This window comes from Aythya marila, assembly GCF_965140915.1.
Source record: "Aythya marila genome assembly, chromosome: 6".
NCBI classification, from domain to species: Eukaryota; Metazoa; Chordata; class Aves; order Anseriformes; family Anatidae; genus Aythya; species Aythya marila.
The window spans coordinates 23,120,151-23,147,313 of record NC_139047.1 but is presented as its reverse complement, the minus strand read 5'-3'; the positions used below and the strand labels follow the sequence as shown (position 1 = coordinate 23,147,313).

General features: G+C 71.0%; 4 protein-coding genes across 6 annotated transcripts in view; 2 read left to right on the top strand and 2 right to left on the bottom strand.

The window, feature by feature from the left end:
* Positions 1 to 141: 141 nt before the first annotated feature.
* Positions 142 to 8,571, bottom strand: PTPRN (protein tyrosine phosphatase receptor type N). Its single transcript, XM_082763392.1, has 23 exons — positions 8,465 to 8,571; positions 7,020 to 7,070; positions 6,752 to 6,865; positions 6,472 to 6,577; positions 6,195 to 6,366; positions 5,768 to 6,092; positions 5,528 to 5,644; positions 5,386 to 5,453; positions 5,016 to 5,302; positions 4,822 to 4,908; positions 4,649 to 4,728; positions 4,495 to 4,559; positions 2,995 to 3,207; positions 2,674 to 2,883; positions 2,438 to 2,585; positions 2,231 to 2,304; positions 1,982 to 2,059; positions 1,764 to 1,883; positions 1,469 to 1,635; positions 1,004 to 1,057; positions 842 to 906; positions 678 to 751; positions 142 to 585 (listed from the first exon to the last, which is right to left on the bottom strand). The coding sequence occupies exons 1-23, from the start codon at positions 8,541 to 8,543 to the stop codon at positions 514 to 516; spliced, it is 2,826 nt and encodes a 941-aa protein (XP_082619518.1). The 5' UTR covers positions 8,544 to 8,571; the 3' UTR covers positions 142 to 513.
* A 555-nt stretch (positions 8,572 to 9,126) lies between these two features.
* On the bottom strand, positions 9,127 to 13,104 carry DNPEP (aspartyl aminopeptidase). The gene is made up of 15 exons (XM_082763393.1): positions 13,075 to 13,104; positions 12,854 to 12,941; positions 12,677 to 12,765; positions 12,480 to 12,593; positions 12,247 to 12,372; positions 12,000 to 12,130; positions 11,756 to 11,840; positions 11,368 to 11,475; positions 11,104 to 11,181; positions 10,722 to 10,805; positions 10,401 to 10,561; positions 10,273 to 10,312; positions 9,817 to 9,918; positions 9,572 to 9,739; positions 9,127 to 9,235 (listed from the first exon to the last, which is right to left on the bottom strand). The coding sequence occupies exons 1-15, from the start codon at positions 13,078 to 13,080 to the stop codon at positions 9,185 to 9,187; spliced, it is 1,431 nt and encodes a 476-aa protein (XP_082619519.1). The 5' UTR covers positions 13,081 to 13,104; the 3' UTR covers positions 9,127 to 9,184.
* Positions 13,105 to 18,616: 5,512 nt separating this feature from the next.
* DES (desmin) lies at positions 18,617 to 23,912 on the top strand. The gene is made up of 9 exons (XM_082763077.1): positions 18,617 to 19,275; positions 20,804 to 20,864; positions 20,972 to 21,067; positions 21,159 to 21,320; positions 21,399 to 21,524; positions 22,221 to 22,441; positions 22,560 to 22,609; positions 22,858 to 22,940; positions 23,057 to 23,912. The coding sequence occupies exons 1-9, from the start codon at positions 18,725 to 18,727 to the stop codon at positions 23,096 to 23,098; spliced, it is 1,392 nt and encodes a 463-aa protein (XP_082619203.1). The 5' UTR covers positions 18,617 to 18,724; the 3' UTR covers positions 23,099 to 23,912.
* A 1,527-nt stretch (positions 23,913 to 25,439) lies between these two features.
* Positions 25,440 to 27,163, top strand: part of SPEG (striated muscle enriched protein kinase) — a 33,931-nt gene continuing 32,207 nt past the window's right edge. For all 3 annotated transcript variants that reach the window (XM_082762995.1, XM_082762994.1, XM_082762993.1), the window contains exon 1: positions 25,440 to 26,231. In XM_082762995.1, the coding sequence (XP_082619121.1) occupies positions 25,802 to 26,231 (430 nt within the window). In that variant the 5' untranslated portion in view covers positions 25,440 to 25,801. The remainder of the gene's footprint in view (positions 26,232 to 27,163) is intronic.

Below are 27,163 nucleotides of genomic sequence, written 5' to 3'. Positions count from 1 at the left end.
GGCGCAGGGTCCCCCCCCGGCCCTGCTGGGGGCAGCTCTGGGCTCTGCGGCACCGGCTGTGCTGCTGGGGGTGCTTTGGGGCCCGTGTCCCCCGTGTGTCCCCCCCCCCCCGTACCCACACAGAGGGAGGCCAGGCCGGGCTGCAGCTGCACCAACGCGACACGAGAACTTTATTCACAGCCAGATACAAAATTATATTTCTCTAGAAATTTCTTTCTGCTCGAGTGACGAGGGGGGAACCACACGGAGGGGAGCGGGGCGGGGGGCAGGACCGGGACACCCCCCCTCGGCTGTAGGGGGGACACACACATATGTCCCCATGGCACCATCCCAGCATCGCCCCCGCGGCCCCTGTGCCGTGGGGCTGGGGGCTGTGGGGCAGGCAGCGGGGTGGGGGGGCAGCGAGCAGCACAGACAGCATCCTACAGGGCAGGGAGAGCGCTGGAAGCCGTGGGCACGGGGTGGGGGGGGGGCAGAGGAGGAGACGAGAGGGAAGGGGGGGTTTGGTGGCCGTCACTGCGGCAGCGCCTTCAGGATGGCGTTCACCTCCTCGGCCACCGCCGTCAGCGCGAACTCAAACTGGTCCTGGGGGAGCAGGGGACGGGGTGAGCAGGGGATGGGGTGAGCCTGGGGGTGGCCCCCCCCTCTCAGGGAAGCCAGGGAGGGTTTTGGGGTACCTTGGTCTGCACCATGCCGGGCCGCTGGTCGCGGATGTGCTCCAGCGTGGCGGCGATGTCGATCTCCTTCACGCCTGGGGGAGAGGCAGGAGGAGGGGGGGGTCAGGGCTGAGCCCCCCCCCCCCACCACCACCACCACCAGCCCCCCCGTGGCACCGCCCTACCTTTGGCCATGCGGTTCAGGACCATGTCCACCAGGATGTAGGTCCCGGTCCTGCCCGCGCCGTCACTGCAAGAGGCAGGTGCTCGTTACGGGGTGGGCAGCTCCGGGGGGTGCCCGCCCCCACCTCACAGCCCCCCAGCCCCGTCCCCATCCCCAGGGGTACCTGCAGTGCACGATGATGGGGCAGGAGCGGCCCCGGTAGCACTTGTTCACCTTCCTGCAAGGACAAGAGGCGGCAGCACGTCAGCGCCCTGCCCTGCCCTGCCGGGGGGCAGCGGCGTGGCACGGGGTGGGGGGTCCGGCCCTCAGCTCCCTCCATCCCCCCCGGTATGGGACGGGGCCGGCAGTGGTGGCAGTGGGGTGTGGGGGGCGGCTCCGTCCCCGGCTGCGCTCCCGGCACGCTCCATGCGGCAGGCACGGCTGCCAACGATCACTTTTGTGACTATGCAACTGGAGCCAGATTACTAGCTGCAAATCACAAAAATGACGCCGGCAGCTGCGAGAGAGGGACGGACACACAGACACACAGACAGACAGACGGGACGACCTGCCCGGACACCCCCCTGTGGCACCCCGAGCCGGTCAGCGGTGCCGTGTCCCGTCCCCACCCCGGGGGCCGTCAGCTCACCTGCGGAAGTCGAGCAGGGGCCGGGTGGTGGCGGGGATGCCGTCGGCCGGCCAGCTGAGGAAGTGGAACTGCGTCAGGGTGCGGGTCTCCTGCGACTGCACGTTCTTCAGGTAGAAGCTGCGCACCAAGAAGTCCTCGCACCAGATGTGCTCCGACACCAGGTTCACCTGCCCGGGTTGGGGGGACACGGGGTGGGGTGACAGGGGACGTGGAGGGGGGTTCCTCGCACCCCACAGCCCCACGCTGGATAAAAAGGACGGGGCGGTGCCCCCGGGAGCCCCCGGCCCTCGCTTGCCTCGTAGATGTGGTACAGGGAGGAGCCTTCGTCCGGCCAGTAGCGGTCACACTGCTTGACGCTGTCCTCGGCCAGGGGGCTCAGCATGACGATGACGGTGCAGCCGTGCTCCCACACCATCTGCACGCACGGCACCCTGCCCGTCACCGCCCGGGGACAGCCCAGGCACGGTGGCCAAGGTGTTTTGGGCAGCCCCCAGGCTGCTGGGGGACGCTCACCTGCCAGAAGTCGGCGATGGTGTGGGACAGGGGGCCCTGCGTGGCGATGTACGCCGGCATCCGCGGGTCGTGCTCGATCTGCAGGGGACAGGGGGGTCACGGGGCTGTGCCAGCAGGAGGGGCTCCGGGGGGAACAGGGCTGAAAGGGGGCTCCCGCTGCCACAGCTTGGGGGGAACGGGTTTTAACACCCGGGTGCTGGGATGACTGTGTTGTGGGATAGCCCCCCTGGGACCCCCCGTCTCACTCACGATGGGGCTGGCGTTGATGAAGTCGCTGCGGGACGGGTTGCTCTCGGCTTTCAGCTTGATCCGCACGTGGTCATCTGCGGAAAAGGAGCCGGGGAGGCCGTCAGCACGCGGGGCAGCACCCGCCAGCTCCGTGGGGCGCAGCGCAGCCTGCCTTGGACCCCCAGCATCCCATTGCCCCCCCCGGCAGCGGGTCCCCGGGCTGCTCACAGGGCACGTAGTCCGGGTTGCGGTTCTTCTTCAGGTTGGCTTCGCTCTGGGCGATGGAGCAGACGCTGGGCTCAGCCTGGTACGCACACAGGGCCTGCCACTCCTTGGCCAGCCGGTCCCGGTTGCGCAGGTGGTCCTCCATGTAGGCCTGGCACGGGGGGTGTGGGGGTCAGCGCGGTGCCAGGGGGGGTCCCCGAGGGGTCCCGTCCACGCTGGAAGGGTGGTGGGGGTCTCACCAGGATCATGTGCCCGGTGGAGATGTCCATGTTGGACTGCACGGGCTCCTCGCACCAGGAGGGCGTGCTGCTGTGCGAGCTGGGGCTGTGCTGCGGGGCGTCGCTGAACTGCGACGAGACGCTGCTTACCCGCGACGTCTCCGCCGCCGCTGCGGGGGCCTCGGCGCGGCCGAACAGCGACTTGGTGGCCATGTGCTGGCGGCACAGCTCCTGGGGACGCCGGCCAAAACCACAGCCCTTAGTTACAGCGCACCCGCTGCTCCCCTCCTGGGGTGCCCCCGCTGCGGTTTGGCCGCCTCCCGCGGCGCCCAGCACCCCTACCTGGTACTCGAGGGTGCTGTCGGCGGCCCCCTCGGGCCCCAGGGCGGCCAGGCGCTCCTTCTCGCGCTGCTTGGCGTGCTGCCGCAGGCAGAAGGCGGCGGCGGCCGCAATGGAGACGCCGGCCACGCAGGCCAGGGCGATGAAGGTGAGCAGCACCGAGTGGAAGCCGTCCCCGAAGCGGGAGGGGTGCGGGTAGGCGGCCGCCTCGTTTCGCTGGGGGCAGAGCCGAGCAGGGGTTAGCGGGGGGGGCATGGGCACGGGGGGCAGACCCCGTTCTGCAACGTTTTGGGGGCTAAAAGCTGAGCGAGGGTGGCTGGGGCTGCGCTGCTGCTCCCAGCACACGGCTGGGGCAGAGCTGGTGTCCCCATGGGGACACTTGTGCCACTGTGCACCCGCCTCACACTCGTGTCCCGGGGGGTGCAGCCTGCTTCCTACTGCTCCCAGCCCCCGGGGGCTGCTCCCCAGGCCCCCCCAGCCCGGGCTGCCCCGTTCCTGGCCCTTCTCCCCCAGCTCCTGCCCACCCACCCCACGAGGCTGCACCTCCTCATCCCGCACGCTGTGCCAGCAGGGTGCTGAGCCCTGGCTGGATGAGCCCCCCAAGGCCAAGCCCCCCTCCTGCCCTGTCCCCCTCCAAAAAAACAAACCCCAGACACCCAATGCGGCGCCGCAGCCCGGCATTACCTCACTGCCTCGGGCTGCCATTGGCCACGTACCGCCGGGGTTAGCGGGGGGATGCGGCGTCACCGCCACCACCACCCTCATCCTCACCGGCCCCACGGCATCCTGCATGCTGCCAGGGATGCCCCCACACCAGGGGACAAGGGGGAGGCCCCGGGGGGACCCAGCTTTTTGCCACCCCCTCCCCAAGGCTGCGGCGAGCACGGTGCCCGCAGCCCCACGGGAGGCCCCCACCGCTCATCCTGCCCCGTCCCCGAGCCCACAGCGGGGCTGGGGACCGAGAGGGGGCCCAAGCTCGGCCAGAGCAGGGGGGTCCCCACAGCAAAAGCTGCTCCAGCCTCCTGCGAGCGCCGCTGCCTCATCTCCCTCATCATTGTCACATCCAGTGGCGTTGCCATAGCGATGCTGATGGAGATGCTGCCTCGGTGCCCAGGGCCCCCCTCCATGGTCCCCAAATCCCCCCCACCCTACCCATGGGGCAGGAGGGTGGGAAATGGGGACCTGGGGCTGGCTGTCCCCCACCTCTGGCCCCACTCCCCTGTCCCAGGAGATGGCTCCCGAGGCCCCAGAGGAGCACGGGGAGGGGGTGCCCCCTTCTCAGCAGATGGCTGCTGCTCCGTGCCTGCCCCCCGCTGTTCCCTGGGGGGATGGCATTTTCCCTGCCTGGTCCCCAGGGTGCTCGGGGCACAGCACAGGGATAGGCAGAGCCTGTAGCCCCCCTGACCCTAGAGGACGCTGTCCCCTGCTCCCCGGGGATCCCCAGAGCCCCACGCTCCCCGCTGCCCACCCCGGCCCTGAGGGACGGCCGCGCCGTGCCCCTACCTCTCCCACTCCCGTCTGCACGATCTTCAGGCCCAGCTCTGCCTCCAGCTCTGCCTTCATTTGCTCTGTGGATGGAAGATGCTCAGATAGAGGGGAAAAAGAAAAAAGAGGGGGTGGTCAGGAGCAGGGGAACCCCATCCCCGATCCCACTCACCTGCCCTGCTGGCCACGTCGGCCAGAGAGAGGTTCTGGGCGTTCTGCCGGACACGGAAGGTGAGCGCAGGACCCACGACGCTGCCGGGGGACACAGGGTGAGACCGGGGCGTGCAGACCCCATCCCCATCCCCTCCCCTCCCCAGGTGGCCACACAACGCCCCGCTCCCTCACCTGATGTTGATGAAGCTGGCGGTGGAGAGGTGCACGCGCTTGGCGAGGAGCTCCAGCAGCCGCACGCCGGCGGCCAGCCCCAGCGGCCTGCGGGGAGCAGAGGCAGGGTGAGGAGGGGGCTGCGGGGGGGTACACAGCCCCTACACCAGGGCTGGGGTCCGCACAGGCTCGGGGAACCCCGACATGGCTCTCACTTCTGGTCCGTGACGATGTAGCCGTACTCATCCGGTGGCCGTGTGCTGCGCTGCGCCCCACCGCCGCCCTTCGCCTCCGTGTAGCTCTTCTTCTCCACCGCCACCAGCGACCCGGGGCCGAGCACATCCCCCCCGTGCCCCCGCTGTGGCTCTGCTGGGGGGGCTGGCGAGTAGCCTCCCCGGCCCCTGGGCACCTCCACGGGGGAGCTGCTGGTGGTTTTGAGGGGTGGTGGGGTGGAGGAAGGGGGCACCGGCTCCTCTCCGTGCTGCATGTCCCCTTCTGTCACCTGCAGGAGAGGAAGGGAGGTGCTGGGACCCCCGAGGAGGGCTCTGGGGGGCTGCGCCCCCTCCCCGTGCACGCACACCCCACCTGGGGCACGGCGGCGCCCTGCTGCAGGCTGACACGTTTCACTGTGGGCGCTTCGGGGCTGGCAGCACCTGGGAAGGAGAGAAATGGAGATCCTGAGAGGAGAGGCAGCACCCCACGCCCGGAGACCCCACGCCCTACTCACCAGAGCTCTGGAGCAGCTGGAGCAGGGCGGAGAGGCTGCTCAGCTGCTGGGGGCTCAGCTCGGGCAGCCCCAGCCCGTAGCTGGCCAGGAGGGAGGCCAGCCTCTTCAGGGAGGCGTCTGCAAGAGGGCACTGCGTCAGGTGGGAGCCCTGCAGCGCCCAAGGGCTTGGGAAGCAGCAGGCAGGGGGTTGGGGTGGGATATGCTGCACCAGGCGTGAAGGCAAACGGGATGGAGTTGTACCTGTCTGCGCAGGGTTTGGCTGGGCGGCCAGGGGTGCCGGCTGCTCCCGCTCCTCCACGTCCCTGAAGTCCCCGGGGAGCCGCAAGCCGTGCGGGAGCCGGGTGCCGGCGGGGTCCGTGCGGCCGTTCTTCTCCCGGGGCAGGGAGAGCACGGCCAGGTCCTGGAAGAGATGCCCCCCGTCCGCCCCCGGCTGCCCGCCATAGGAGGGCACGGGGCCGGCCCCAAAAAGGGCCTGGGCAGGCACCCGGCCCAGCAGCGGGGCAGTTTCGGGGCTCTGCCTGGCCGTGCCGCCGGGGAGCTGGTGCGCGCCGTCCTGGTAGCCAAACTGCAACCAGAGCCGTGCCCGAGGGTCAGAGCCTGCCACGCTCCCACCGCCCCGTCCCCAGCACTGGGAGCACAGCAGGGGGACAGGAGAGGGGGTGCGCACCTTGTGGTAGGAGTAGGGGTGCAGCACGGCCTCCTCGTAGCCCAGCTGGGGCGGCGGGGGCAGCAGGAGGTGCTCCAGGTAGCGCTGCAGCAGGGCGGCGGGCAGCCCCGCGGGCACGCCGGGCTCCGGGGGCAGCGGGGCTCGCCGGGGGGAGCCGCGCGGGGGCAGGAACCTGGGAGGGAACAGCACCGGTGATCCACCCCGCTATGGGGTGCCCCCGGCACTATTTGGGGTGAAGACCCAGCGGGGAGGAGGCTGGAGGCTGGCCCTGCCCTACCTGTCCCTGGCCGCGGGCTCCAGCGAGGGCGGCGGGCGGAGGCGGGGGATGCGCTCCATCTCCTGCGAGATCACGTACTGGGTGACGCCGTCCTGCCACGACAGCCCTGGGCACGGAGGGGGCCGTGAGGCACCACGAGGCTGCCCTGGGATCCAGCCGGCCCTGCCTTGGGCCCCGTTCCCCCCAGGGTCAGGCCAGCAGGACCCCAAACGCTCCCGCGCCCCACAGTGCCACTGCAAACGCGGCCCGGTGCCCTGTCCCCGCGGCGCTGCCCCTTCACCTTGTGCCATGAGGTGCCGCAAGACATCCTGCAGGCGCTGGAGCACCGGGGAGGTGACCTGGAAGTAGGGCCTGTCCTGCGCCGAGCCCGCCTGGCACTGCCCAAACAGCCCATCTGCAACACAGCGGGGGCAATGGGGCACGGGGGGCAAACAAACACCCCGGGGCGGAGAAAGGGGGCACCTTTCTCCTGCCGTGCCCCCCCAGCACACCCCGAGTCGCCCAGCGCCTTGGAAAGGGCAGGGACACGGGGCCCCCCCGGCACTTACCCTGCACACACACCTCCTGGGGGGCGCACAGCCTCCGGTCAAACAGGCAGCCTGGGGCGGACAGACAGACAGACAGGGGCAGGGCAGTCAGGAGGGGGGGTCCCAATGGGGTTTGCTCCGCAGCAGCGGGACGGACACCTGCCTGGGGACCTCTGCTCGCCGCCTAAGCGCCACGGGGACGCAGAGGTGTCTGGGGGGGCAAAACCTGGTGGCACAGGGCCTCAGCGCATGGCTTCCCCCGTCCCCAAAGCCACGAGGGGAGCTCTGGGGACTGGGGGAAGCCTGGAAGGTTTTGGGGTGCCCGGAACGGTTGGGAAGGGACGGCTGGGAGCCGCGAGACCCCGTCTGTCGCCCACCCACACGTGGCACTACGAGGCGGGGACCCCAGGCACACGCATATGGGGCGGGGGGGGGGCAGAGGGGGGCTCCACGCTGGTTTCGGGGGGCAGCGCTGGGGCGGGGGGCGGCTTCCCCCTTCCTCCCCCCCTGCATCTCGGTCCAAGACCGTCAGCAGCGAGACGGCAGCAGGCGATGACTCAGCCCCGGATGGCGAGGAAGGAACGAGAAAACAACCGGGGGGAGGGGAGGGAGGGGCCCGCCGAGCCCGCCGCGGGGGGGACGGGGGCGAGGGGGGGGTGCAGGTGTAAGGGGGGACCCCAAAAATACCCCAAACCCCGGCACCCGCCGGCTGCACCGCGCCAGCTCCCCGGGGGGGGGGGGACGACAAACGGGGGGACGGGGCAAGGAGCGGGGAGGGGGCGGCGGGGGGCGCGGGGCTGTGGTCCCGGAGGGGTGAGGGGGGGGCTGAGAGGGGGGGCTCCGGGGGGGGGTTCCCGGGGCGGGGGTCCCCGGGGGTGGCGGTGCCGGGGCGGCGGGGCCGGCCGGGCGCTGTCCGCGGTGCTGAAGCGGCGGCGCCGCGTCCCGCCGGGGGAGGCTCCGGCCCCGGGAGGCCGCCCCGGGCACGGCAGGGCTCGGCCGCCGCCGCTCCGGAGCCGTCCCCGGTTGCTCCCGGGGCTGGCGGGACCCCGCGGGGCGGCCCCGGGGCCCGGCACCGGCGGTGAGTCAGCGGCTGCCGCGCTGCCGGTAACGGCACCCGGTGCTCGGCAGCCCCGGGCGGGCAGGGGGGCGTGCAGGGCGGCCGGGCGGGGGCACCGGCAGAGGGCGGCCAAAGGGCGGGCGCCGGGGTCCCGGTAAGGAGGAGGAGGGGGGGGGGAACCGGGGAACCGCCGCTCGGTACCGCTGCCCGGCCTCCATCCCGGCGGCACCCCGGGGCCCGACCGGCCGCAGCCGCGGGGCTGTCCCGGTGCCGGTGCCGGTCCCGCCGCGCAGGGCCACCCCCGGCGGGCGAGCTGCCCCCGTCCCGTCCCGGTGCGTCCCGTCCCGTCCCGTCCCGGTGCGTCCCGTCCCGTCCCGTCCCTGTTTGTCCCGGTGCGCCCCGGCCTCACCGTGCGCGGCGGTGGCGGTGGCGCCTCGTGCCAGCAGCAGCGCGCAGAGCAGCGCGGGGAGCAGCCGCCGCCGCCCCATGCTCCGCTCACGGCCGCACCATGGCGCGCCCGCCGCCAGCCCGCGCCCCCGCCGCCAACCCGCGCCCCGCCGCGCCGCGCCGCCGGACACGCCCCCCGCCGCCGCCCCGCCAATCGCGGCCGGCCCGCCGCCGCGCCTCGGCCAATGGGAGCCCGCGACTTATTTCTCTCCCCCCTCCCCTCCCTTCCCGTCCGGCGGAGCGGCGCCAAATCGGTCGCGCCCCGCGCCGCTGCCAATCGCTGCGGCCCCCGAGGCGAGCCACGCCCCCCTGGGGGTGTGTCCGCGCGCCGCGCCGCGATTGGCTCCCTCCCCTGACACGCCCCCCTGGGCTGGGCCAATGGGCGGCGAGCGCCGGGCCACGCCCTCACACCCCGGTCCCGCGGGAAAGCCGGCGTGGCGCGCCCGGGGCTGGAGCGCGGGAACGCGGCACGGGGGGTGCGGGGCCGGGCGGGAACCCCCTGCCCTGAGCCCCCCCTGCCCTGAGCCCCCCCTGTCCCCTCCCACCCTGCACCCCCACTGCTGACCCCCCCCGGCCCCCCCCGCCCCTCCTTTCACACCGCAGACACAGGCAGGGACACGCTGCTGAGACCAGAGGAGCTTTAATCGGGGCTGAGCCCCCCCGGGCAGCCCCCGCGCCGCACTCAGTCCCCCAGCAGGCTGCCGCCGACCGATGGCAGGAGCTCGAAGAAGGCCTGGAAGGAGGCAGCCCATCAGGGGGAGCCCCCCTGCCATGGGGGGGCACGGTGGCAGCGCAGCCCCCGCCACGCAGGGAGCAGGACCGCGTCGCCATGGAAACCCAGCGCTGAGTCAAGGCAGCGCCGGTTGCCATAGGAACCGTTTGGGGATGGCAGGCAGCGGGGAGGCCGGGATGGAGGGGGGGGAGAGGGGGCACCGCTGGAAAGGGGGGGGCACGGCAGGGTGGGACCCGAGCCGGGGGGTGGATGGGGATGCAGGAACATGAGGACATGGAGCAGTGCGGATAGGGCTTTGTGGGGTTAAGGGGTGTGTGTGGGGGGCACCGGGCTCACCTTGAAGAGGGTGATGCTCTGCAGCACCCCCGAGGTGCAGCACATCTCGCGGATGGAGTGCATGGCCAGCTGCGGGCAGCCCATGTCCAGCACGCGCAGCCCCAGGCGGGACGCCAGGATGGGGCCGATGGTGGTGCCGCAGGGCGTGTCGTTGCGCACCATGAACTCCTGCGGGGGGACACGGCCTCGGCAGCTGCCCCCGGCGCCCCGCAGCCCCCCTCGGGGGGCTCGGCAGGGCCACTCACCTGCAGGGGGACGCCCACGCGGGCGGCGATGTCCCGGATGATCGCCTCGGTGACGGCCGTGGAGGCGTAGCGCTGGTTGCTGTTCACTTTGATCACGGGGCCCTGAGCAAGGGAAGGCACAGTGGGGTCTGGGCTCCGACCAGGAGTATCCCGTGCATCCAGGCTTAGGAGTGCCCAGGAGAGATGCCCAAACCCATGCCCCTGCGCTGTTCCCTCCTCCCCGGGTCAGCCCCACGGGGCCAGCCCCAGCTCTGAGCCAGGAAGGGCTCCAGGGCGAGGGCTGCATTTCCAGGCAGCTCAGGATAACTCAGGATAAATGGCACAGCCGGGCCGTGCGGCAGGACAAAGTACAAACACCAGAGTTGGACCCTGGGGCTGCACTCTGGGGAGCGGCCGGGTGCCTCGCGGTCCTGCAGGACAGCAGCGGGTCTGGCACGAAGCAGAGGCTGCGCTCACCTTGTGGAAGGCTGGCCGGTGATTCTCCTCGTGCTTGTCTCTGCAAAAGAGCTTCACGCTGCAGCCCTCCCTCCTGCCGCGGGGAGAGAGGTGCCCCCCGGCGAGGGGCAGGGCTCCCGCGTACTCACACGTAGTTGGGGTGCACGGCGTGGGCCATGTCCGCGCTGATCATGTAGGACTTGGCCACGGCCTCCTCGAAGGCCGTGAGGTTTTGCGGTGTCGCCGAGATCCGGCGCAGCACCAGCTCGGTCAGCAGGGACTCCGCGCCCTGCGCGCTCTCCGACCCCACCTGCCAGGACAGCGTCAGCACAACGCAGCCAGTGCCACCCCAGGGGACAGGGTGTTGTGGTGGGGTGAGCAAAGCCCGTCTTGCCCCTCAGACATAGGCGAGGGAGAGCAAAGAGGACGGAGCCCCTCTGTGTGCCAGCCCCCCCCGGCTGTGCCCTCACCTCCTCGTTGTCGTAGAGCGCAATGAGACGCACGTTGGGCTCCTGGGAGAGGGAGGAGGGAGCTGTGCACGAGTCGATCAAGGCCTGGAGGGACGGAGGAGGAGAAAGGGCACCAGCCTGAGTGCTGCCCCATCCTGGGGAACTCAGCGTGGAGCTGGTGGGGATTTCCCCAGGAGAGCACAAAGCACCAGGGAGAGGAGCTGTGAAGCTGGCACCCTCGGGAGCTGCTGGGAACACCTCGCACACAGCACAGCTCCCATCCAGCCCTGGGTCCTCTGATGGGCAAAACCCCTCTGGGAACCAGCTCATGGCCCTGTGAAGCCAAACCGAGTCCCACGGGGGACTCACTGCAGTCCCAAGGCTCCTTTCCCACTCCGCTCACCTGCAGGGCACAGTAGCAGCTGTGCAGGTTGTCCAGGCGCGGGGAGAAGATGAACTCGTCAAAGGCACCACCGAGAGTCTGCAGGCCGAGAGCGAGGAGGAGCAGGACATGAGGCAAGACAGGAGCGTGGGGTCACCAGGAGAACGCTGGATGCGTCCCAAACCCGGCCCCTCGCGAGCCACCTCCTCGCAGCGGGCTCTGCTCCCAGCGCAGCCTGTGCAGGCACGCTGCGTGCGGCCAGGGGAGGCTCCTGCCCCGACTCACCGCCGGCTGCGTGTCCGCCAGGCACAGCTCCAGCTCCACGATCTGCTCCGGTTTCACCCCCAGCTGGGAGCAGAGCAGGGAAAGCAGCACAGGGCTGTGCCGCTCTGTCTGGGGAGGAAGCAGGGCTGTGGGCAGGCTGCCGGGAAGCCTCCCCACCGAGCCACCTCCCCTGGGAGCACAGGGAAGCCACCCGTGAGAGCTTTTTGGGGGCTGCCCCCCTGTTTTTTTGATGGCTGGGAACAGAGTGGAGCAGGTGTGCAGTGTACGTGGTGAAGCTCGGGGTAACCAGCAGGGAGTGGGGAGAAGGGGAACCTGAGTGCTGGTGACCAAAAGGTGGCACATGGAGGTGCTGGCAGGAGCCTCCTCCTGTCCTGAATGCCTGGCTCACCTGGGCGGCAGCGCTGCATGGCGTGCCCTCCATCAGCACCTCCTTTTCCAGCTCCTCCTGCACAGCAGTGGCCAGAATGGGGACCCTGCGGGGAGACGGTGCCATCAGCAAACGGGGCTTTGCTCGGCCCCCCTGCCCAGGTGACACACCAGCGTGCCCTCCCGGCGTGCCCGCCCTGCTCCCAGGGAGTCGCTGCCTCACCGAGGGCAGCCAGGAGGCACCGAGTGCTGAGCCCAGGACTTACAGGTGGTGCTCGGTGTTGGGCCCGAAGCTCTCATTGACGCTGCGCTGCAGGTGGATGGCCAGGTGGGGGATGCGCAGGACGGGGCGCTCCACGTGCACCAGGCGCTGCTCCAGGTGCCCCGTGCTCGGCTCCTGGAACACACGGAGGGAGCGCTGCTGGGCCGCCCTGTGGGGCCACGGGGGCGGCAGCGGGCCCCACTGGGGGCAAGGACACACACCCCAGCCACCACCCCCGTGCCAGGGCTCACCTTCACGATCACTCTCCCTGCCACCGTGAGGTCGCGGTCGAACCAGGTGTTCCAGATGCCCCCTCCGTAGGTCTCCACTCCGACCTGCACCGTGCCCACCTGGCCCCGCTTGGAGCGCCGCTTCACCTGGGCGAGGGCAGAGATATCACCGGCACCGCAACGCCCCGGGGGGCTCGGGGAGAGCTCCCCTTTCGCCCACCAAACGTGTCCGGGCGCTGCTGGTGCTCGCTCACCCTGAGGCAGGGGCTGTCGGTGTGCGCCCCGAGCAGGCTGAAGCCGTTCCCCGGCTGGAAGCGTCCCCCCACGGCGAAGGCGATGAGCGTCGAGTGGTTCCTGGTGACAAAGTACTGCGGGCAGAGGCGCACGGGGAGGCTCCCCACCTCGCCGCCACCGCCACGGCTCCCCCGGGGGCTGCGAGCCCCCAGCCCACCTTGCTGGCGGGGCGGATGTCCCAGTGCTCCGTCTCCTTCAGCTCCTGGAAGCCAGCCTGCAGCAGCCGGCTGCGGCACTCGGCCACGGCTGCGGGGGGAAAAGGCGCCGTTACCGGGGGGCTGGGGGGATTTGGGGAGGGGGATGCGGGAAGAGGGGGCGGTTTAGGGTTCCTTACCATGGTAGGGCGAGGGGCTCCGGTTCACGAACCTCACCAGCTCCTGCGCCGCCGCCTGCACGGCCTGCTTCGGGGCTTGGGTCGCCGCCTGCGGGGAGCGGCAGCGGGGTCACCCCGGGGCTCGGACACCCCCAGACCCCCCCCCAGCCGCGCCCCGACGGCGGCTGGAGCCCCCCTCCCGGGGGGGGACCCCGTCCCCGCAGCTCCCTCCCGCCCGGTACCTGCATGGCCGCCGCCGCCCCGGCCCGTTCCGCCCCGCGCCCGTGCGCCCCCCGGTGCCGCGGAGGAGCGGAGGCAGCGGGCAGCCCTGCCCCGGCCCCCCCCACCGCTCCCGGGCAGCGCCGTGCCTCCTGCACCGTGCTCCCTGCACCTTGCACCGGGCACCGGGCACCCTCCCCGTGCACCTTGCACCGTGCGCCCTGCGCCCTGCGGTGGGAGCCACGGGGCAGGGGTGGGGGGGCCCCCCCCGGGATGTGATACCCAAGGGTGCTGCAGCTCCCGGCAGCATGCGAGCAAGGGATGCCCTCGCTGGCACCCCTGTGCCCATCCCTGTGCACGCTGGGTTGCTCTGGGGTCGGTGACTGGGGGCACTGCTCCCCGTGGCGCTGCTTCAGCGCTGCCCTCGGTGCCACATCCAGCAGGGGACCGTGGCGGTGCTGCCCGCCGTGCTGTGCCAGCTGGGGCAGCCCGGAATGGGACCAGTCAGGGTGGCTCCTGCCCTCACCTCATCCCCCGGCACAGGTTGGGGTCAGCAGCATGAGGGATCCCCCCAGCACTGCCGTCAGTTCCCGGCAGGGCTCCGTTTTCCCTGAAAGCAGCGTGGCCCAAGGTGGGACACACGTGGCAGCCTGCGAGTGGCACGCAGGGGCCAGGAGCTGGGTGCCAGCCGGATTCCCAGCTCCTGAGTCACCAGCACGGGCACCGTTAGCCTGAGACGTCGTCCGTGTCTGGGGGACTGGAAACTGGCGGTGCTGCTGCCCCTGACCCCGGGACCCGCCGTGCTGGCAGCTCACGACAGCTCCGGATTTATGCTCCCAGCCCCCAGCACCTGCCTCTCCCCCCCCCGGAGGGGAACAAGTGCCCCCACCTCCTGGCACCCCGCGAGCAGACAGCTGGGGGGTCTCCATGTCAACCGCAGCCACCACAGCAAAACACGGGGCCCAACGCTGCACCAGGGCAGGGCTGGGCGCCCAGCACCTTGCCCTTCACCCTCCTGCCGAGGGCACCCTGTGCCACCACCCCCTGCTCCTCCTGCCACCATCGCCCCCACTGCTACGGGCACCCGGCTGCTTGGGGCCCAGCTCTGGGGACATTTCCGAAGTGGGTGCCCGGATCAGGTGTGACCCCAGAACCCATGGGGATCCCGGGATGGGGGTGCCTGTAGGGTGCGGGTGCCCTGCATGGATGTGTCCCCAGTGGCTGGGTGTGGGATCGGGGGGTGCCTTGGGGTTAGGGTCCCCAGAGTGGGGGTCCCTGGGGGTGGGGGTGCCCGGGGTGGGGGCGTGGGTGAGTGGCAGGGCCGGGTGTGGCCCCTGCCCAGCCCCAGGAGCGGCGAGCAAAGGGCAGCGCCTTGGCATGCGGCAGCTATTCCCGGAGCCACGGGGGCTTCCCGAAAAAGCTCCCGGAGTCTATTTCTGGGCACTCTCTGACTCACCCCTGGCTGGGTGCTGGGGTCTGTGCCGCACCTGCCGTGGCCACCCCCCACCCCATCAGGAGGATCTGCTCCTGCCCCCGAACCGCCGTGTCCCACAGCCCCCCCGGTGCTGCAGGAGCCCCAGGCAGCCCCACCAGCCCCCCGGAGCCGGCTCCGGCTCCTCCTTGGGGTGCTTGCAAGGGCTCATGCACGTCCCCAGGGGTGGCTGGCGGGCAGCAGGGTGCTGAGCAGTGCAGGGAGCAGCAGGGTGTGGGCTGGGCACCGGGAAGCCTTCCCCGGGCTGGCTGGTGGCTCTGGGAACGGGCAGGCAGAGCTGAGCCCACAGGAAAGAGTTAAGGGAGAGATGGCCCGGGAGGGGTGTGTGAACACAGCGGGAGCTCCGGGAAGGGGAAGGGAAGGGGAAGGGGAAGGGGAAGGGAAGGGGAAGGGGAAGGGGAAGGGAAGGGGAAGGGGAAGGGCCGCCCCTGCTCCTGCAGCCCGGACCCCTGCTCTGCCAGGACCCGGGCAGGGACGGCACCCACGCAGCGCAGGCCACGTGCCCGAGCATGGGGAAGCGCCGTCACCGCCCGGCATTGCTGCGGGCTGAGCGCACGGCCTCTGCCTTACGTGAGCCGCCAGCCACGCGGCGTGCCGGGCAGCAGGCACTACCTCATCTCACTGGCATGGCTGATGCCAGCGGGGCCGTGCAGGCACCCCCAGCATCCTCCTGGAGCACCGGGGCGGCCGGTTATCGTGGGGCCGTGCGGACTGAGGGCAGCCGGGCTGCGTCCCCATGGCCACGGGGGGATGGGACCACCCCCGAGGACTGTGGGGGCAGTGGGGTATCCACAGCATCCCCACGGGATGAGGGTCAAGTGAACATTACCAGTACCCATGCGGATCATGAGGGTGGCTGGGATCACTGCAGGCATCCGCACGGGCCCTGGGGGCAACAGGTCCTCCCCCAGCATCCTCATGGGCCACAGAGGCAACAACTGGCCCCAGATACTTATGTGAACTACGGGGGACAAGCGAACATGCCCCAGCATCCCTGTAAATTATAGGGGATACCTGGCCATCCCCAGCATCCACACGTGCCGTGGGGTCAGCCAGGCACCCCCAGCATCTCCGTGGCGCTTGGGGCAGGCAGTGACCCCCAGCATCCCCAACCCTGGGGGCAGCCGAGGGGAGCAGCGGGCGGTGGGCTGCAGCCTGTGGTGCACCCACAACCTCTGGGGACCCCGGCACGCTGCCTGGGCCGTGGTCCAGGCGGGGCAGGAGCGCGATCTCCTATTTAGACAATAGCACGCGCCCCGGGCCTGTCAGCGCCGGGGAATGGGCGCACGGTCCTTCCCTCTTAGGGTAAAGGCGCCGGGGAGGCTCGTGGCTGTAAAAGGAGCGGGACGCAGGGAGAGGGCCGGGGGCCAGCAAGGAGGGGGTGGACGCCGCCCTGGTGCTTCATTCCCATCCACCCGGTCACCCCTGCTCGCCGGGGGCACGCACAGCCGGGCGGCCCCGGTGGCACGCGGCGCCGCGCTCGGGCACCGGGATGGAGCCGGCGCCCCGACCCCGCACCCTGCCCAGCTCCGGGCCCCCGGTGCCCGCAGCCCCGGGGAGGCTGTGCCCGGCTCCCCGCGCTCCTTAAATCCTGGGGGAGCAGCGGGGAGGAGGGCCGGGGAGGAGGGGCGGCTGCGGGATGCAGCTGGCTTGGCTCACGGGCCTTGTTTGACGTTCCAGCTCCCGACGTCTTCCCGCTGCGGCCCCGTCCCAGGGCCCTGCGGGAGCTGGGGCCAAGCCAGCAGCGAGGCTTGGGGCCCCGTTCCCAGGCTCGGGCTGGGTCAGCCTGGCCCGGGCTGGAGCTGCACGGCCGCTGGGTGATGCTGGGCATCCTCCCCAACAGGAGGGACCCCACAAGCCCCTGCCATGCCCCTGGGGTGCAGAGAGGAGTTAGCCCCTGGGTGCAGTGGAGGGTCCCTCTCTGGGGGTGCCAGTGCACCCCGACCCCTCCTTCCAACTCCTCCCCGCCCCTTTCCTGTGCCTGCTCCTCGGGGAAGGGGATTTCCTAAGAGGCGTCCGCCTGTCCACGCCAGCCGCGGGGCCTCTGCCCTCGCAGAGATGTCCCGGAAGGCTGTCGGGGCGGCTGAGGAAAGGCCACTTCAGAAAGCTTCTCCCACAGCAGGATCAGCGCCACGCAGCTCCTTAACCCCTTGGAGCCGCTTCCCCTGCACCCAGCGGCGCCCAGGAGCACCCCAACCCTGCAGGGTGGGGTGAGGGGAAGGGGCAGCAGAGCAGTGGGGCAGGGTCCCCGTGCCACCGTGGGGTCCCCCGTGCCCCTCTGCGCCCGACCCAGGGGCTGGCGTCCCACCCTGCCTGCCCGAGGCGCCGTGGGGCGGGCAGGGCGCACGTGCGGGGTCAGGGATGCGCCGGGCACTCCGGGAGCAGGGCCAGGAGGAGGAAGGATGCTGTATGTTTTTCCATCTTCCCCCCCCCCCCCCCCCCACTCACCCCGTGCTGGGATGAAACAGCCCCATCTGGAAATACCTTCCCTTTTAAAGGCAGGCTCCGCCAGGCAGCGTGCACCGTCCGGGAAGCCACGGCATTACGCTGTGTCTAAGCAGCCTGGAGGGGCTCCAGAGCTTGGGAGGGCTTGGGGGGGGGGGGGGCACAGCCTAGATTTGGGGCCTCCAGCTTCTGCCCACCTTACGGCCACGGCACCCAGACCCTCGCTGCCCCCCAGGCTGGCAGGGAGCCGTGGCAGTGCAGGATGCAGCCTCCAGGCCCTGGCACCGCTCAGTGCCCATGCTGCAGCTGGCACAGGGGGCCAGGAGGTGTGCGGTGTGCGAGGCTGAGCACTGCTCCTGCTGCTGAGTCACCACGCGCCCCGTGGCACCGCGGTGTCCACCCCCAAGACACCCCAGGGACGGTGGCACTGGGGCCGTGCCAGCTGCTGCTGGACAAAGCAGCCTGGTGTGGGCAGGGCAGGGGGTCAGCGGGGCTTGGAGAGGAGGGGGTGCCCCCAGCACAGCCCCACCCTGGGAAGTTTTGGGGAGTTAGGCTGGGCGTTCTGCTCCCCAAAGCACTGCAGGGTCAAGGGGAAGGCTGAGGAGACGGGGCAGAGCCTGCTGCTCCTGGGGACCTCGCCCTGCTCGTGGGGTGACGGGGACCACGGTGTTGGGGCTGCTCCAGGCAGGGTCCCCGTCCACGCTCCCGGCACAAGCAGGGTTAAGAGGGTGCCTCCCCCGGCTATAAATACCACGCATGTCCCACGCGGATGAGCAGGGAGGCTATTTTGGTTGGGTGCCTGCTGCTTCGGGAATGTGCCGGGGCCGGGACCCGCTGATGTCACCGCCAGCGAGCGCTCCGCACCCCGGCACCTGCTCGGGGTCACTCAGCACCTCCCCATGGGTGCCCAGCCCCACCCCGGACCCCTCTGTGTCAGAAAGGGGGGGTCTGCCCGGGGGGGTCGGCCCAAGCACACTCAGGGCAGGGCCCCCCATGTCACCCCCTCCAAAGGGACCCCTGTGTCCCCCTCTCTGTGGGGCAGGTCCTCGAGGGGGGTCACTGTTATCCAGCCCCAAGCAGGGAGCCGAGCCTGCGCCTCTTGCCATGGGGCAGGTCAGGGTGCTAATGCGGACATTTTGGGGTGCCCGGGGACATTTTGGGGTGCACAACACCAATTTGGGGAGTGTGCCCACTGGGGCATGGGGTCTGGGCTCCAGGAGGGGCAAGTGATGGTGCGAATGGCTGAGCCCCCATCCTTCCCCCCCGCATCATCTGTCTGCATGGACACCCCTGTGGGGGGGCACTGCGCCCCATTGGGGATCTGGGGGGGTCACCATCCTCTGTCCCCTGATCCTCTCCTTGTTCCCCTGGGGACATTGCCCAGGGTGGGGCAGAGCAGAGGGGGACACGGGGGCTGTCACTCCAACGGGAGGTTTTGGGGTGCCCGGGGGTGCCCAGGAGGGGCTGTGAGCTACTGGGGGCTGTGGGGGGGCCGTGGCCCGGTGGTGCCCGCAGGTGAGCGCCGGGGGGCGGGGGCTGTCGGCCGTCCCCCCCAGCATCCCCCAGCTGTCCCGAAGCAGGAGGGGCCGGTGATGTCAGCAGGATACAAATAGCGGCGGCGCTGGTCCCTTCCCGACGCCTCGCCGAGCTCCGGCCGCTCACCAGCCCTGCTCCTGCTCCTGCTCCCTGCTCCCTGCTCCAGCCTCGCCGCCGCCGCCGCCTCCACCGCCGCCACCATGAGCCAGTCCTACTCCTCCAGCCAGCGGGTCTCTTCCTACCGCCGCACCTTCGGCGGCACCTCCCCGGTCTTCCCCCGCGCCTCCTTCGGGAGCAAGGGCAGCGGCAGCTCCGTCACCTCCCGCGTCTACCAGGTGTCGCGCACCTCGGCCGTGCCCACCTACTCCACCTTCCGCACCACCCGCGTGACGCCCCTGCGCTCCTACCAGAGCGCCTACCAAGGTGCCGGCGAGCTGCTGGACTTCAGCCTGGCCGATGCCATGAACCAGGAGTTCCTCCAGACCCGCACCAACGAGAAGGTGGAGCTGCAGGAGCTCAACGACCGCTTCGCCAACTACATCGAGAAGGTGCGCTTCCTGGAGCAGCAGAACGCCCTGATGGTGGCCGAGGTGAACCGCCTGCGGGGCAAGGAGCCCACCCGCGTGGCCGAGATGTACGAGGAGGAGCTGCGGGAGCTCCGGCGCCAGGTGGATGCGCTGACCGGCCAGCGGGCACGCGTGGAGGTGGAGCGCGACAACCTGCTGGATGACCTGCAGAAGCTCAAGCAGAGGTGAGGGGGGCCCTTGCCTCTCCGCCCCGTGGCTCCGTCCCTGGGGACGGCTCCAGCCCTGGGTACGGCTCCCCGGCACCCCCTCGGGTGCTCGCTGCCGTCGTGGCCCCTTCTCCATCCCCGTGTCCTTGCCCCATCTCCCTGGCCACAGCCCTCGCTGGCTGGCCGCCTGCTGGGTCTGCACCACGGTCCTGCGAGTTCTAGGAGGGAGGAGGGCACCAGCACCCCCTGTTCTGGTGCTCACCAACCCCTGTGAGGTGCCCAGGGAGCACCCAGCGGGGAGGACGTCCCCGGCAGCTGGGGGTGTCCCCTGCGCCCTCCCTTCCCAGGGAACCGGGCTGCGATGGCACGGGGGACCCCCAGAGCTGGGGGATCGGGGAGCCCTGCCCTGCTCCCGCCAGGAAGGGGCAGCCAGCCCGTGAGTGTGCTGAGCTCTGGGGGATAGACAGATGGAGAGATGGACAGACGGACAGGGGCAGCCGGGCAGGCGGAAGCAAGACGGGTGTGGGGGTGCTCCACCGGCTCCGGATGCGAAGGAGGGAGCGGAGGAAGCGGCCATGCTTCCGCAGGCCGGGGGTGCCAGGTCTGCCGTGGGTGCCCGTGGTGCCAGGGGAGCTGCAGGGACCCCCCGGCCTCCCCAGGGATGCTGCAGGCCCTGCTGGGGGGGCCAGCCAGAGGCATGGCTGTGCTGAGGGTCCCCCATGGGTCCCTGTGGCACCAGGCAGCACCCCTGATGCTGGGCGCAGCTTCCCCCGGCTGCTGTGCCTCTGGGGGGACGTGGGCGAGGGGGCTGGTGTACCCATCTCCTGGGTGACCCCCACCCAGAGCAGCAGCCCCTGCCCCACACGGGCAGGAGCAGCAGCCGGAGCTGGGACCCCTGTTGCGGTGAGGCTGGGGGCCGTGGGGCTCTCCTGCCACCCTGCTGTCCCAGCTCCTGGAGGGATGACCCCAAATCTCAGGGGAGGAGCAGGGCGCAGGGCAAACGGGTGTCAGGTTCCTGCTGCCCTCTGTGCCAGCATGGCTGGGCATCGCTGTCCCCCTGAGGCTCCGAGAGCCACGTCCTGGGGCACCTGGACCCCTCCCCGGGCACATCCCAGAGCTGTCCCCAGAGCACTGAGGAGATCCCCAAACCCAGCGACCCTCTGTGCCTCCCCCCGCTGCCCCGTACCCCGAGCTGCGTGCCCAGCTCACTCTGCTGCCGTCCCCACGACGGGCTCAGCTGGTGGCCGTCCCTCAGGCCCCCCGTGCCCCCGGCTGCCGGCCACTCGTCCCTATAAGGGCCGGGGCAGTGAGTGTGGCACCGAGCTGACCTCATGCCTTTGTGCTCCCGCTGCCGATGACTATAATAGGGAATGGGAGGAAGAGCCCCTGGCCCCCTGCCAGCCCCCCCTCCGCCTGCCGGGAGCGCAGGACAATTCGCCCTGTTCCCACCAGGCCTCGCTGGGCTCGGGGACAGCAAGCAGGGACAGCAAGCAGGGGGGACGGGGCTCCGGCCGGGTCCCCCTAATGCCCCCCTCTCTGCCCCCAGGCTGCAAGAGGAGATCCAGCTGAAGGAGGAGGCTGAGAACAACCTGGCCGCTTTCAGAGCTGTGAGTACCCGCACCCCGCAGTGCCCTGCCACTCGGCACAGCTGGGACCCCCGCCCTCCCCGTCCCCCCGCTGGCACTTGTCACCACAACCTCTCCGTGCCCCCCAGGACGTGGACGCGGCCACGCTGGCACGCATCGACCTGGAGAGACGCATCGAGTCCCTGCAGGAGGAGATCGCCTTCCTCAAGAAGGTGCACGAAGAGGTAGGTCCCGCGCAGCCCCGCTTCCCGCGGGCACCCCTGGGGCTGGGGACACGGGGAGGGTGCCCTGACGCCTCACCCCGTGTGCCCCCAGGAAATCCGGGAGCTGCAGGCCCAGCTGCAGGAGCAGCACATCCAGGTGGAGATGGACATCTCCAAGCCCGACCTGACGGCTGCGCTGCGGGACATCCGCGCGCAGTACGAGAGCATCGCCGCCAAGAACATCGCCGAGGCTGAGGAGTGGTACAAGTCCAAGGTGCGGGCGCGGGTGGCGGCGGGTGGCGGGTGGCGTCCTGCCCGCTGAGCGCACCCGCTGAGCCCTGAATCTCCCCAGGTGTCCGACCTGACGCAGGCGGCCAACAAGAACAACGACGCGCTGCGGCAGGCCAAGCAGGAGATGCTGGAGTACCGGCACCAGATCCAGTCCTACACCTGCGAGATCGACGCCCTCAAGGGCACGGTGAGCCGCGGGCAGCGCAGAGCAAAGCCTGCCTCCCGGGAGGGAAATGCAGCTCCGGGGTGCTCAGGGACCTCGGGGCTCCTCCCAGCCCTCAGAGCTGCTGCTGTGGGGGCTCATTCCTGAAATTTGGGGCAGCAGCGCCTCGCCTGGCTCTGCAGCGGGTTTTGGCAGAGCCCTGGTGTCCGCGCACGCACTGCAGAAGGTGCCCCAGCCCGGGAGGCTCCAGGCAGACCGGAGCAGGGCACGGGGTGTCTGGTTGCAGGGTGGGAATTGCAAACAAACAGGGCGCAGCGGTCCCGGTCTGGCATGGACACGGTCACAGGAGCCAGCCAGGAGCCACCAGGGTGGCAGTGCCCCCCCCCGGCAGATGTCCTGTGCTCCTGCACCGCTCCCCACCCTCCGAGGGTGGCCTTGCCGGGAAGCTGGGCTCTCCTCCCTCCTTGGAGCCCTGCGAGGGGTTATTTTGGCACCCTGGAGGCTCTGGGGCACCCTGGGTGGGACTCTCACCCGCCCCCTGCCCAGCCTGCTGAGGGTGACAGCCCCACATCAGCTTGACCCGGGGGCCCCACTGCTTGGGGTACCCCAAAAGCCAAAAAGCCCCAAAGACTCAATGCCCAGAGCCCCGGCACCGAGCCCAGCTCCTACCCCAGGTGCCCCCCAGCCCCCCCCAGCCCGCTGACCCCGCTGTCCCCCCAGAACGACTCGCTGATGCGCCAGATGCGGGAGATGGAGGAGCGCTTCGCGGGGGAGGCGGGCGGCTACCAGGACACCATCGCGCGGCTGGAGGAGGAGATCCGGCACCTGAAGGACGAGATGGCCCGGCACCTGCGCGAGTACCAGGACCTGCTCAACGTCAAGATGGCCCTGGACGTGGAGATCGCCACGTACCGCAAGCTGCTGGAGGGCGAGGAAAACCGGTGAGGGGTGCAGGGGGGCAGGATGAGACGGGGCAGCGGCGGGGTTGTGGTGCCTGGGGGGCTGCCACCCCGCTGTGAGGGCTGGCGCTGAGCTCTCCCTGCGTCTGTGTCCCTGCAGGATCAGCATCCCCATGCACCAGACCTTCGCCTCCGCGCTCAATTTCCGAGGTGAGTTGGGGAGGGGGCTCAGCCCCCCCGTGGGGATGCACTCGGGTGGGTTTGGGCAGGTCCTCGAGGGTCCCGTGGGTGCTTGCCATGAGCTGGGGGTGAGCCTGGGCTCCCGGAGACCCTGTTGGTAGCAGGGCATGTGGAAAACGGCCCCACTGCCCCCAACCCAACCACCCCCCCCCTGTGCCACGCATTCCCCACGGTGGCCGCCACCACCCTGGTGCCACCCCCTTGTCCCCTGCCTGCAGAGACCAGCCCAGAGCAGCGCGGCTCCGAAGTGCACACCAAGAAGACCGTGATGATCAAGACCATCGAGACCCGGGATGGGGAGGTGAGCACGGGGCCGGAGGCGAGGCGGGGGCTGCGCTCGGTGCCTGGCCCCCTCGTGGGGCTGGGGGCTGGCGCCGGGGGGGCCGCCTCAGCTCCTCACGCCGCCTCTCCCCGCAGGTGGTGAGTGAGGCGACCCAGCAGCAGCACGAGGTGCTGTAGACGACGCTGCCCAGCGGCACCTTCCATCCCTTCCTCCGTCCCGCCGCCCCGGCGCCCAGCCCCTGTCCTGACCCCTTTCTCCCCAATCCTATCCCCCCATCCCCCCCTCCCCAGCCCCCCGGGCACGGCCCGGGCTCCCCCCTACACCCCCGGGCTCTCTCCTTCGGCTTCGCAGCGCTTTGCAGCTTGGCAGCCAGCGTCAGGATCAGGGCCGGGCCGGGGGGCGGCAGCAAGGGACGGAGGGGACAGGCAGGACGGGGTGGGGGGAGCAGGTGGTGGCCTCGGCCAGCTCGCCGGAGAGCCGGAGGGTCCCAGCAGCGGGTTCTGGATCCCCCCGCGCCCCGCAGCCCCCTCCCAAACCGGGCACAGGCTCGGGGTCGGTCCCGCAGGAGCAGGACCCGTCTCCCCGTGCCGGCACCGCCGCCCGCCCCGGAGCTGGCGTTTCTCCTGGGGGGGCCGCAGCGGTGCCGGGGATGGGGAGAGGCTGGGGTGCACCCAGCCCGCGTCGCCCCCCCCTGCCCCAGAGGCAGCCCCGAGGGGCTGAGGGCAGCGCCCGGCCCCCACCCCATGCAGGGGGTCCCCGGCAGCAGGAGGCTGCGCAGGGACGGCCGGGCTGGGTGAGCCGAGAGGAAACCCGTAGGTGGACACGGGAGAGAGGAGGAGTGAGTGAGTGGGAGAGAGGGGGGAGAGGAAGAGAGGAGCCGGAGAGAGGCCCGGGGGCCAGGGCAGGCGCCCCCACCCCTCGCCCCACTGCACCCCCACCCCACCGCGTGTACGTGACTCTTCAGGCGGCTGAAATAAACAGCGGAGCATCGCCCGGCCTCCGAGTGCTGCTCTGGGGGGTTGGACGGGTGGGTGGGGGGGTGGCGGCACCCGGGGGGCATCGCCGGGCCCCCCATGCTGGAGCAGAAGGGGCGAGGGCCGGCCTCACACATCCCCCTGCGCCATCATCCAGGATCTCCCCAAAAAAACGGGTCGCTCACACTGCAGGCACCCCAAAACATCTTGCTGCTCATGGTTGTGGGGTCCCCAGCCCCACTCCTGGGGTTGTCCCGAGGGTGCTGAGCCCTGCACAGGTTCGCAGGGGCTCTGGGGTCCCCGTGGGGACCAGCCAGCTGCGGGGTGCTGCTGCCAGCAGCAGGGACAGGGCTGCCACCAGTGAGGCAGCGCAGCCCCACGGCCTGGTGCCAGCGTGGGGATCCCCAGATTTGGCCATGGGGCCAGCGAGGGCTGGAGGGGGTCGGACCTCAAGGGCTGCGTCCAGCAGGTGGCCCTGTGGCATCGGGCACTGTCCCGGGGAGGGATGACACCGGGCAGCCCCGTCCCTGCCCGGCCAGCAGTGCCCCAAGGCTCTCCAAGAGGTGCCCCAAGGCTCTCCGGCTTTTCCTCCAGCCCCCAGCCCCATGGAGGTCTGGATGTGGGTAGCAGGGACCCCCACCCCGGCACATCCCGGGGCATCCCGGCTGCCCGCCAGCCCCCCTGGCACTCTGCACGCCAGCCCTGGGGCTGTGCCACTAATGACAGTGCCCTTGGGCTGGTGGCCGCGGGCTGTGGCGCAGCCAGCCAGGGGAAGCGCTGTGCCACGCTGCTCCCGTCCGCTCGCCCAGATTTACAGCCCCTGGCGAGGGCGGCCGGGGCCAGGTGACGAGGTTGGTGCCATAAATCCGCCGGCCGGGGAAGCCCTGCCTTGCCCGGGGGTGGCGAGGCGCCACACGGGGCTGCTGGCTGTAGGGAACCCAGCTTTTGGGATCCCCAGGGGCACCCCAAAATCCTGACAGCGGGGTGCTCCTCCTCTGCTGCGAGCCAGGGCAGAGAGGCAGGGCGCAGAGAAAAGGGGTTTTGCTGCATGCACAGGGCTGGTTTGGGGACAGGAGGGACTTGGGGACCCTCAGTCATTGTCCCTCTGCTCCCCATGCCCACGGCCCCCTTGAGAGCCCTGCGGGGCCGGATCCTGCCCGGCCTCACCGCCAGCCGGCCCCCGGCTCCCGCGCGGGGTCTCGCGTTGCAGGAAGCATTAGGGTGTCCTTTCCCTCCGCATGCCACCAGGGTCTCTCTGTCCTGATCCGGTGACACAGCCGGCGATGGGGAAGGCTGCTGCCCTCCCCCCCGGCCCCGCTGCTAATATGGCAAGGCGCTGGCCCCTTTCTATCTTTGCAAGCGGAGCTGTGCGGCAGGGCCGGCGCGGCGGGCGCGGAGAGGGGGAGCCCGGCCAAGGAATGTGACATATCAGAGGCAGCTGCCACTTGAGGAGGGGGGGCAGAGGGAGCGCAGCTCTGCGGGGGCCGCGCGGGACAGGCGAGGGGGGGACGCCACGGCCCCAGCACCGGGGCAGGGCCGGCACCCGCGGGACCCGCACCGGGGCAGGCGGCGGAGCAGGTGCCGAGGCGCGGGGAGGGCCGGGGTCGCGGCGGAGCATGGGGCGGGGGTGCGGCACCGCCCAGGGTGCTCGGTGACCGGCGACGCAGCGAGCAGCAACCTGAGCCCCCGGCCTAAAAATAGCCCCCAGCTTGCCCACGGCGCTGCGACCTTCGGGGCTGCGGCCGGCCGGGGGGAGGCACCGAAGCGGACGGCACCTGGAGCGGGGAGCCGCCTCAGCACCGGCACCCCTTGGCAGGCACCCAGCGGCCCGAGAAGAGGAGAGGGGCGCGGGGCTGTGGGGTCGGGGCTGCGGGGCTGCCAGAGCGCACCGGGGAGCCGTGCGCCATGCACCGGGCGCGGGCACGCGGCGGCACGAGCGGGGCCGGTGGGGAGCCCGGGCGGCCGATGGGGAGAGCAGGGGCGGCCCCGCCGAGCCCCGGCATCCCCCCGAAGAGAGCCAAGGTCACGGCGGAGCAGGGGGCGGCCGAGGGGGGCCCCGCTCGCCTGGCGGCGCCGGCCTTCGTGCGGAAGCTGAAGAACGCGGCCATCGGCACGGGCTGTGACATCCGGCTGCGGGTGGTGGCGGTGGGGAACCCCCGGCCCAGCCTGCGCTGGTACAGGAACGAGGAGCAGCTCGCCCCGCGCGAGGAGGAGTACGGCACGCTGTGGATCCGCGACAGCAAGAAGGAGGACGCCGGCGTCTACACGTGCATCGCCGAGAACGAGCGGGGAGAGGCCATGACCAGCGCCGTGCTGGCCATCATTGACATGGAAGGTAAGGGCTGCGCCGCCCCGGCATCGCTGCTCCGGCTTCCCCACGGACACCGGCTGCCCCGTGCCGAGTGTGGTGGCTGTGCTTTGCAGATCCCCCGTGCTGCATGCCTGGGAGCCAGCCGGGGCTGGGCTCCGCCGTGCCTGCCCCGACGCAGGCTGGGGTGGCGGTGCCGGTGGCAGCGGGGCAGCTTGGTGGCTTGGGAGCGAGCATGTGGCTGCAGCACCCGCTGCCAGGACAGGCAGGGTGCCAGCGCTGGGCATGCGGGTGGCACGGGCACGTGGTGGTGGGCCTGCGTGGGGCAGCAGGAGAGAGAGACAGAGAGACAGAGAGACAGAGAGACAGAGAGACAGAGAGACAGAGAGACAGAGACCCCACGGTGTGGGCGCACGGCACCGGCGGTGCCACCTCCCGTGGCCCTGCCACCCACCCGAGCCACCCCTGTGGGCACAGGTGGCCGTGGTGTCACTGGGGGAACTGGTGGGACTGGGACACGAGGTGTGGGGAGCTGGGGGAGGGGGCTGATGAAGGGGGGAGGAGCCTGTGCTGTGCAGTGGGCGGGGCCTGGTGGTTAATTAGCAGTGGGAGGAGCCTGTCATTGATGAGTTTTCAGGGCCCCATGGCTACCTTGTGCTCGTAGATGCAGCCCCTGCTGCCTGGGGACAGATGCCACATCCCTGGGGTGTGGGGAGGCAGCGCTGTTGGGGAGCACGTGGTGGTGCTGTCCTGAGACGTGCACTGCTGTGGGGACTGCGATGGCACTGTCCCCACGTGCCACTGTCCCCTGCTGTGAGAGGGCGGCCGTGTGAGCCTTGGGGCTGTGGGCGAGGAGGGTGCCGGGGTTTTGCCACGGGGAGCATCCCTGCAGGACGGAGGAAGGCGCTCCTGCTGCTGCGGAGCCTGCTGTGGGCACAGAGGTGCACAGGCACGGCCCT

Excerpts from the sequence above, each read along its gene's own strand:
- PTPRN (XM_082763392.1), bottom strand. The coding sequence starts at position 8,543 with ATGGGGCGGCGGCGGCTGCTCCCCGCGCTGCTCTGCGCGCTGCTGCTG. Across the intron at positions 1,058-1,468 it reads CCCCTGCTCGACTTCCGCAG|GAAGGTGAACAAGTGCTACC; the intron begins GTGAGCTGACGG and ends TTGTCCTTGCAG. Across the intron at positions 586-677 it reads CCGGCATGGTGCAGACCAAG|GACCAGTTTGAGTTCGCGCT; the intron begins GTACCCCAAAAC and ends CTGCTCCCCCAG.
- DNPEP (XM_082763393.1), bottom strand. Across the intron at positions 12,594-12,676 it reads ACATCCGCCCCGCCAGCAAG|TACTTTGTCACCAGGAACCA; the intron begins GTGGGCTGGGGG and ends CTCTGCCCGCAG. Across the intron at positions 11,476-11,755 it reads CATGCAGCGCTGCCGCCCAG|ACAGAGCGGCACAGCCCTGT; the intron begins GTGAGCCAGGCA and ends CTTCCTCCCCAG.
- DES (XM_082763077.1), top strand. The coding sequence starts at position 18,725 with ATGAGCCAGTCCTACTCCTCCAGCCAGCGGGTCTCTTCCTACCGCCGC. Across the intron at positions 21,321-21,398 it reads AGGAGTGGTACAAGTCCAAG|GTGTCCGACCTGACGCAGGC; the intron begins GTGCGGGCGCGG and ends GAATCTCCCCAG. Across the intron at positions 22,610-22,857 it reads CTCCGCGCTCAATTTCCGAG|AGACCAGCCCAGAGCAGCGC; the intron begins GTGAGTTGGGGA and ends CCCTGCCTGCAG.